Source organism: Capra hircus, chromosome 13 (genome assembly GCF_001704415.2).
Source record: "Capra hircus breed San Clemente chromosome 13, ASM170441v1, whole genome shotgun sequence".
Classification (NCBI taxonomy): Eukaryota; Metazoa; Chordata; class Mammalia; order Artiodactyla; family Bovidae; genus Capra; species Capra hircus.
The window spans coordinates 2,269,959-2,280,000 of record NC_030820.1 but is presented as its reverse complement, the minus strand read 5'-3'; the positions used below and the strand labels follow the sequence as shown (position 1 = coordinate 2,280,000).

At 44.2% G+C, this 10,042-nt stretch overlaps 1 protein-coding gene across 1 annotated transcript in view; it reads left to right on the top strand.

The window, feature by feature from the left end:
* Positions 1 to 10,042, top strand: part of PAK5 (p21 (RAC1) activated kinase 5) — a 115,133-nt gene that overhangs the window by 84,119 nt on the left and 20,972 nt on the right. The window contains exons 3-4 of the mRNA XM_018056918.1: positions 7,050 to 7,541; positions 8,735 to 8,868. Of these exons, the coding sequence (XP_017912407.1) occupies positions 7,050 to 7,541; positions 8,735 to 8,868 (626 nt within the window). The remainder of the gene's footprint in view (positions 1 to 7,049; positions 7,542 to 8,734; positions 8,869 to 10,042) is intronic.

Genomic DNA, 10,042 nt, shown 5'->3' with positions numbered 1-10,042 from the left:
CTCAAGATACTGTAGGCCTGCCCACATGGACTGCAAATGTACTTCTTTTTTCCCTAGAATATATTTGTAAGTCAGGCTGTAGAAAAGGTTGCCAGTTCAAGCTATACTCCTTTAAAAGTCTTTTTTATAGGCGCAAGTGTGTATGTATGTATGTAAAAAATAGTATATATGGAGAAATTCATCATTTTTGTTTCACCCATTTATGATTTTAAGGTATCATGGGAAAGATTATTTAGAGTAGGAAAATTAAATAGTTATAACAGTTTAAGAGCCATGTAAAAAGGCCAGGAGACCTTGTTATAGAAGAGAGCTTAGACAAACACCTAGAAGAAAGTTTGAGCCTAGTAGATGAATACAAAATTCTGCTGTGGCCACAGACAAATGAAAGTGATGCATTTAATATATTTTGAGCTGATTTATATAAGCCAAGACTATTAAAACACACAGTTAATTTTTCTTCCATCCCCCTCCCTCAGGCATTATCACCCATCATTTTCTGGCCTCGTTCTTGCATCCTGCCCCAGGCTGCTTAGACATCTGGGCCCCTAGTGAAACACCCAACCAGGCTTTAGCGCTGTAGCTGTCTCTCTATGCTGTGTTCGCCTCAGTCCTGACCCCAGCTATCTTCTTACCGTTGAAGGATACCTTGAGAAGCTATCACAAATTCTGAGGTGATACTGTCTAGATTTGAATCCCAGCTCAATTTCTTAGGAGCTATGAGACTTTTCCATGACCTACTTAAACCCATGGTATCTCAGTTTCCTTATCTGTAAAATGGAAGAGTTTAAGGACTATCTCATTGTGTTATGTGGGATTTAAACACAGGCACATATATGAAATGCTTAAAATGGTCCCTGGCACATAGAAAGCACTCAGCAAATGTCAGGTATCATTATTAACATCAGTGTGAGTTACTCCTACAGGACAGGCTTCTAACAAATCAGTTGGTTAAAGGAAGGAACCCGAATTTGGATCCCAGTAAAACATTCCAACTTTTATCAAAAAGAGAATGTTAAGCCTTGATTTGTAGAGGTGACAACGAATATAAAAATTGCCAGGGCAGGCAGTAAACCGGGCTGTGGTGCTGGTGTGCCCATCAGCTGGGACGTGGACACTGTCCCACTGGGGGTGACCTGACCTGAACCAAAGAAACAGATGGTAGATTGCGGTTTGGGGCACTTGACCTTGGGTTGCTTGGGGAGAGTTTCGCCTCCCAGAGCTTCAGTTTTATCAACCATACAGTGGGATTGTCTACCTTCTGCTTGTCTGTTACAGTGAAAAATCATGAGGCTAGCCACAGTGTTTGAGCCAGTGACAGTCACCCTCATGGAACCTTTGGGTCATGAAGATCACCTGGGGACCATGGTTCAGCAACACAGTCAGTAGAACAGGTTGCTTATGAATTTCTCCTTTACATAGCCAGCCGTTTGTCCACCATCATCTCTTTGAGTGGATGGAGCATGGAGAGAGGAACACGCATTCTCTCCCACTAGCCAAATGTCCATTGTCCTTTGACCCATATCCCTTGAGTCTGGTACCAAAACCTGTCTCTTGTGATGGCATTTGTGCCTCATCCATTGCTTTTTTAAGAGTCTGCACCTCCTCCTAGCAGCCACTGAAAGACAATGGTACTCTTTTATCTCTAAGACTTAATTTCAAAGACCTTTAGCTCACATTGAACTCTGCAGTCTGTCTAACTGGCAATCCTCCCATTTATGAAGACAAACATCCTTTTCTTTTCTTTTTTGATATTTATTTTTTTAATTTATTTTTTATTCTATATTGGAGAATAGTTGATTTGCAAGACAAAAGGAGGTAAGAATATACAATGGAGAAAAGATAGTCTCGTTCATAAGTGGTGCTGGGAAAACTGGATAGCTACATGGTAAAGAATGAAATTAGAACATTCTCTAACACCATACACAAAACTAAATGTAAGATCAGATTCAAATGGTGTTTTCTTGATGTCACATGACAGTCATAGACAGTATCAGACAAGTAGAGTCTGATAAAGAAGAGCAGTGGAGGAATGTGATTCCTACCAGAGACACCTTTTACTTCTAACATTTCTTCAGAGATCAGATACCTGCTTGCAGAGAAGCAATTCTGTTTCAAAGTACAGGAGGAAATACTGTCATAAAGACAGCAGGAGATAATGGCATGTGATGGCTCCCAGGACACACTTTCAAGAGTAAAAGTCATAGACCCCGCTTCCCCTCACATCATGGCCTTGTAACTAGCCTGGGCTTTGCTAATCTGAGCTTAATTTGCAGGAAGAACTTAATTATTTAATTTACACCAACATTTGTCATCCCCTAACCCTAGCACATACACAGACCAGTTTTGTGTATGGCACAAATCCAGGGCCTTAGACAAAAACCAACTTGATCTCAAATACAGCATTTCAATGATGTTCACTATATTATAATGAGCCACTTTGTTTTAGAAGATGCGTGCAATAGGAGTATATATACAAGTACATTGTAAGTATTCAATAAATGTTCACTAGTTTTATTACCATTGTAGTTACTATTTATTATTTTCTTTCACATTCCTTCTATTTTGCTAAGCACTTTATATAATAGCACTACCTAGAATGAATTAATAGATTGTATGGAATAGTCTCTGTTCAGATTCTTTAATTTGTATTCAATTTGATAGCATTTGCAGTGACTAAAGGAGGTAGGTATTATTATTATTATTATTATTAGGCAGGTCCATTATTATTCTGTAGGTATTATTATTATTACTCCCATTTTAAAGATGAAAAAACTGAAGCACAGGAGTTTAAATAACTTGCCCAATGTCACACAACTTGTAAATGGCAAATAAAGGCTTTGAGTCCAGAGTCTTTTCTTAAACAGTAGGCTGCTCTAGGGGGCCCTTAGGCTTACCTTAAGCCTCATAAAAACTCTCAGAGAAAGGTATGATGACCCTGATTTTGCTAAGTGATTTGACTCAAGTCACCAGAATCAAAATTCAGCTTTCAATACATCCTTAAATACGTTCTCTCCACTCTGCAACCAGGCCAGGGCTCAGACTGAGAAACACTCCAGCCCTGGCTGGCGCGAGGCTCGAGAGTGCAGCAAGGCAGGAGGCCCACAGTGTGATCTGGAGCCAGAGGGTGGTGCGTAGACTAGGACCATGACGGCACCTGTCAGGGGCCCACCGTGTGCAGACCTTGTTCCCTGACTTGGGGAGGTGGCCCTGGTCACGCGGTGTGAGGGCCAGCGCCTCTGACCGTGCCTGGCTCCGATGACCACCATGTGGCCAGTTGCGGTGGGCACCCTGCTGCACCCTGCTTCACTTCTCCGTGGCCTGCGACAGTCCCTCACTCCTTGCTTCCTGAAACACTGTCCTTCTGGGCCTCAGGACACCCGAGGCCCTTCGTGCCTTTCCTGCCAAATTGGCTTCTGCTCCTCAGCTCCTACGCAGCTTCGCCCTTCTCTTTATAGACTCCACACTCTGGAGTCCTTGAACTTTCTCTTACACATTCAATGCCGTGGCTTTTAATGCAAGCTAAATATTGACAGCTCTCAGATTCATGTCATCAGCCTCAGCTCTTCCCTGGACTGGAGGCATGCCTGTCACCTAAGAGACATCTCTGAGTGGATGATTAATACCTGTCTCACACTTAATGTGGCCATGATGGAACTCTGGGTTTTCCCCCATGTGTAGCTATTTGTGTGTAATGAAGAATCCAGGGCTACTGCCATCTGAAGGCTTGACTGGGGCCAGAGGATCAGCTCCAAGATGACACACTTGGCTGTTGGTGGGAGGCTTCTGTTTCTAGCTGGCTCTTGGCAGGAAGACCTCTCCACAGATATTTGAGTGACCCACAACATGGCAACCAGAGAAAGCCAGAGCAATAGGAGAGAATGGAGGGAAGCCACGATGTCCATACTGACCGCAGAGGGCACTTGCGATCACTTCCACCATATTCTTTTCCCCACACAAATCCACCTGATGCTGCGGAGAAGGCTGCACATGCCTGTCGAGAAGGAGGGATCCCTGGGAGACATCTTGGAGGCTGATTCACTGCCCACAATCCTGCTTCTGCACTTGCGCTCCTCATATTACTAAGTGGCCTGTTCCTCAAGCCAAAATCCTGGGAATTCCCTCTGATTCTTCTGCTTCATATTCTAATCCCATCCGTCAGAAAATCCTGCCAGCTCTGCCTTTAGACTTGACCCCGATCCCACCGTTCCTCACGCCATGTAGAGAGCTCACTCTAATCTCTGCCCACACTAGCTGCAGTAAGCTCACTGGCATCCCTGCCACCAGAGCTGCTCCTTCAGCACCGAGAGTCAGGACCCCACCACGCCTCTCTGCGCAGCAACCTCCGGCATCCTTGCCGTGGGTCCGCACGAGCTGCCTGAGCGCTGCTTCTCTGTCCGTCTTCCCCAGGCGCCTGCCCTCAGCTCCGTGCTGCGCAAGCTTCTATGTGTTCAGAGCTCTGTGCATGCTGAGCCCCTGCCTGGACTGCCCTCCTCCCCACAGGCCAGCGCTCACTCCCTCACCTCAGCCAGGCTCTTACTCGCGCAGCACCTCTCACAAAGCCTTCCTTGGCCCACCCATCCAAACTAGCATCTTGTTACTCTCAACCCCCTTCCTCTGTCTTATTTTTCATATCACCCATTGCTACTAGACCATATACTGCATAGTTATTGATTTTCTTGTCTATCATCCATCTTCTCTAGTAAACTCCAGGAAGACAGAAATACCATCCATTACGATTATTGCTGGACCTTCCCACGGCACCTGAGATGGTGCCTAACAGATAATAGTTGCTCAAATATTAATTTGCATGCTAAATGAATGGAGCTTCGCTGGTGGCTCAGACAGTAAAGAATCCACCTGCAATGTGAGAGACCTGGGTTTGATCCCTAGGTTGGGAAAATCCCCAGGAGGAGGGTATGGCCACCCCCCCCCCCCGCCCCCGCCCCGCCAGTATTCTTGCCTGGAGAATCCCACGGACAGAGGAGCTTGACAAGCTACAGTCATTGGGGTCACAGAGAGTTGGACATGACTAAGCAATTAAGCACAGCACTAAATGAATGAATGAATGGACCACACAGGACCAGTGAATTCAACAGTGAATAGAACAGTGCAACCCTGTAGAATATTCTGCAGTGGTGGAAATGTTTTCTTACCTGTGCTGTTCGATATGTCGACTCATTAAATACCTAACATATGACTAATGTGAATGAGGAATGGAATTTTTAACTTTGGTTTCTATTTATTTTAATTAGATAGACACATGTAGCCAGTAACCATCATTTAGAGCAAATCTAGATCCTTGTGGTAGGTGAGGGTCAGCATGAAGATGTCATTCCATGTACATCCCAGTAGAGTAGTAGAGATTTCCTGGGATGCTATGTGAAGAAGGAGGCTGAGGTCCCATCAACAAATCTTTTTCAAGCACCTTCTGTTTACCCAACACTGTTATTATTAGGATCTTGCACAAAGGAGTGCATTGATCTACTAACACTTCCTGCTTTGGGCAAGGAGGTGAGGGTAGTGTGCTGTGCATAGTCACCATCCTTGACCTCAGTCATTCCAGGGGTGGCTAGAGCTCCTTCTTGGTCTTTTCCAGAATGTGATTGCTGAAATCTGCCTCTACTGTCTTAGAAACCCCTCACTGGCCCCCCACCCCTCTCCTATCTGTCCTCCCCATCCGCTCTGCTGAGCCTCTCAATCCACTCTTCACAATCAGAGCAGAATGTTCTTGGCTATAATCCTTTTGAGGGCTGAGTAGATTTCTCTTTTACACACACACGCACACAGCCCTGCAAATATGTTTTCTCTCATTACATTTGTACTGTTAGTGCCTCAGACATATCCCTTCACCGCTGACTGTTTCTATCTGCAAGCACTGCTTTCCTTTGTCTAAAACAGTAGTCCTTAATCAAGGGTGATTTTGTCCATATCCTGGGAACATTTGACAACATCTTATGAAAATTTTTGGCATAAATGGGAGGAGAACCTGCTATAGCATTTAGTGGGTAGAATCCAGGGATGCTGCTAAATATCCTTGAACATGTAGGACAGCTATCCACATCAAAGAATTATCTGACCCAGAATATCATGGGTACCAAGGCTAAAAAATCCTGGTCTTAGACCTTCCTCTGACTGTCAGAGCCTGCCCAGTCCAGGACACAGAAGGCCAAGGAATTCATATCCCAATATGCTGATGGTAAGCAGATTTGGTACCTGAATACATTAACTCTCTGCTCTGAGATGGGACAGTTTTAAAGTGTGTGTCCTAATAGTCTTCCAGGGTTTAGACTTGCCTAGTGGGATTAAGTTCCAGTTCCATCAGTGGTATCTTGCTGTGTATGTTAGAGTTCACCAGAGAAACAGAACCGGCAGGGAATGCGTGTGTGTGCATGCATGCATACAGAAAGAGGAGGAGACTAAGAAACTGACGCATGCAATTGTGGGGGCTAGAAATTCCAGCAAGAGCTGATAGAGACTTGAGCCCAAGGGCCGTGTCAGTGCAAAAATCTTCCTCTTTGTGTAAACTCAATCTTTTCTCTTCAAACCTTCAACTGATTTGATATGGCCCACCCACATTTTGTAGGGTAATCTGTTCTACTCAAAGTCTACTGAGTTAAGTGTTAATCACATCTGAAAATTGCCTCCACAGTGATATCTAGACTGGTGTTTGAGCAAGTAATGGGGCTCCATGTATAGCCAAGTTGACACCTAAAACTAACCATCATACTTTATGATTCACACTTTATTGACTTTTTCCCCATTCCTGTCTCATTTCATAAGTCCAGGGATCACCTGCTATTACTTGCATTCTAATCCAGGCCTCAGAGTCTGCTTCTGGGGATTTTAATAGGGAAGGAGAAAGAAAGAGGCTGAACTGGGAAGCTGGAGGGCAGATAAAGGGTGGGAGCAGACATCCCAGGACTTCATGAGGTAAGCCTTTCCCCCAGGCAGGTTGTGAAAAGTGGTGCTCATCATTTGGACCAGCTGTGTGATGGCTGTGATGTTCAGATAGAGCATGTGAAATTCTCCATCTATGTCTGTCTTTCCAGGTGGATTATGATCGAGCACAGATGGTCCTCAGCCCTCCACTGTCAGGGTCCGACACCTACCCCAGGGGTCCCAGCAAACTACCTCAGAGTCAAAGCAAAGCAGGCTATTCCTCAAGCAGCCACCAGTACCCATCTGGGTACCACAAAGCCACCCTGTACCACCACCCCTCCCTGCAGACCAGTTCACAGTACATCTCCACAGCTTCTTACCTGAGCTCTCTCAGCATCTCATCTAGCACCTACCCTCCACCCAGCTGGGGCTCCTCCTCAGACCAGCAGCCCTCCAGGGTGTCCCATGAACAGTTCCGGGCTGCCTTGCAGCTGGTGGTCAGCCCAGGAGACCCCAGGGAATACTTGGACAACTTTATCAAAATTGGGGAGGGGTCGACCGGCATTGTGTGCATCGCCACAGAGAAACACACAGGGAAACAAGTCGCAGTGAAGAAAATGGACCTCCGGAAGCAGCAGAGGCGAGAGCTGCTTTTCAATGAGGTAGATGGTGTGTTTGGGTCAGTCCTTCTGTCCTCTGTAACATTTCTTTCCCATTTTAGAAATAGCCCTTGTACGTTTTATGACATTAGAGAATGCTAAAAATGTAAATACAAAGCAGCATCCTTTTTTCTGTGCCTATATGGCTGCCTCTTTATGAAGTTCCTCCTGTGGGTCACCCTCTGTGCTAAGCATTGGTCAAGTGACAGAAAGATGTTATCTCCACTTTAGCAACAAGAAAACCTGGACTCAGTTTATGTGACTAGCCCCGGTTAGACAGCAGGTTCATGCAGCGGCAACCGTGCCCTCGGCTGTGACTGTGAACCCTCTGTTGTGGGGCTTCATGTGAAGCCACCAGTAGCTCCGTGCATTTCTACCTCCCATAGGCATTCATTTCTTTCCCACCCTCCTGACCTCACAGACAGCACCAGGTCAGTGGGACTCAGCTTCTTCCCGATCCACAGCTCCTGATTTCTGGAACTTATTTCCAAATTGCAACACCGGAATAGACAGGACAAATGAACTTAGATAAATAACTGTATGAGTTATCATTCAATACTGATTCTGAAAGTGTCACCACAAGCAGCCCCAGGATAGGAATTCCTGGATGCTCTCTATAGCAAGCAGACGCAAGTTGACATTTTATGCTTAAGTCCTAATGTTTTTACCTTCAAGACTAACCCTTTGTATTCAGCCCAAACTCTTTCAGACTCAACACAGACCTCCCAAGAAGTTAAATTGGTCTCATGTGGCCCAAACCCTAATGACTGTAAATTTCGTTCACTTATAAGACTCAGTTACTTTGCGTTGGTGACGCTTTTGCCCAGTTAGCCAACAGCAGAGCATGCACAGTGGGTTTTAAGAGCAACCTATGAAAGTCTGATCACATCCCCCAGAATAGTCACCTAACCTCACTCTTGTGAATGGAGACCCTTCTGTGGTTCTGCCTGTCTTTATTCTTGATTCTTCCCAAGTCTCACAGACCTGCTGTTTTCTCTGACTTTGCTAACGTCATCTCTATTCCTACCAGCAATTCTCAGCACTGCCCCTTTATCTGTAATAGACTTCTGAATCTATCTCTCCCTCACCATCATTACTTCTCCATCATTAAACTCACAGCCCAGATGTAGTCACAAGAAAACGAAAAGCTTAATTTCACCTTCCTAAATCAAATAGTGTCTTTCCATTTTGCCCAGGTTGTGATAATGCGGGATTATCACCATGACAACGTGGTTGACATGTACAACAGCTACCTTGTTAGTGATGAGCTCTGGGTGGTCATGGAATTCCTAGAAGGTGGTGCCTTGACAGACATCGTTACTCATACAAGGTAAGTTTCTTATTATCCAGATAAATAATTCAAGACGCTTATTATTCTTCCCCAGGGTAAGACCTTAGTAACTACTTCTATGAACTCTTCATAAGTTGTAAGCACTTTGAAGGCAGAGAAATGACTGCCCTTACTTCTGTATTCCCAGGTGCCTATTACAATATCATGTATGTATAGTTCATTCATTCAATTCACATTCTCCCTGCCCTCTAGGGGTTCACTGATACTGATTTTAAATCAGCAAGCTGCTGAGAATTGAGTTTAAGTGACAAATAATAGAATTTCCCATCCCACTGAAGATTTCTAAAACTGAATTTGATTCTTCTGAGCTGCTAGGCCATTTGCTATGTGTTGATACTACCAAAGGTACCTGGGAAAGGCAGGGGCAGGTGAAAGAGCAAAATTTTATGTAGTTTAACAATAAACTACATAAAAGAGAGAGAGAGAGAGATTCTTCAATTCTGTTTCAAATCGCCTTGCAAGTAACAATGGTTAATTGCCCCTGTTGCCTCAGCTACTTGCTTCTCTGATATGCCACTTGTGGTCATTTCATCAAGTATATATTAATCACTTTTTATGTGCCAGACTCTTTCCTAAATGCTGGGGGTACAAAATAAATAAACTATAACACCTGTGCAGAATCAGAAAGATGTACATGAGTAGCATAGAAGACCACCTGAATATCTTCATTAGAGTCAAGAAATATTTTTGAAAAACAGCAATGTCCAAGATGGGTTTTGAGAGATGCATAGGAGTTTACTAAGAAGGCAAGTGGGAAGAAAAGGGCATAGAAAGCAAATGAAAGAGTACGTGCTGAAACAGTGCTTCTCAAATTTTAATATGCATGCAAATTACCCATGGATCTTATTAAAATGCAGATCCTGATTCAATAGTGAATAGAGTGATACTTTGCATTCTAAGGAGCCCCCAGGCAATGCTAATGCTGTTAGTTCATAGACCATGCTTGGAAAAGCAAGGTTCAAAGGAACACATATGTTAAAAAAAAAAAATGATGTACATTTAGGAAACTTTAAGTTTGCTCTTCTGGTAGATAAAATGCCAAAGAATTGAAAGGATTGTCATGAAGGAGTTATATCAGATGTCACTGAAATGACATCCAAATCATAAGTGAATCCAGATGAGCAACAATAGAGGGGAAGCAAGATAGCAAGAA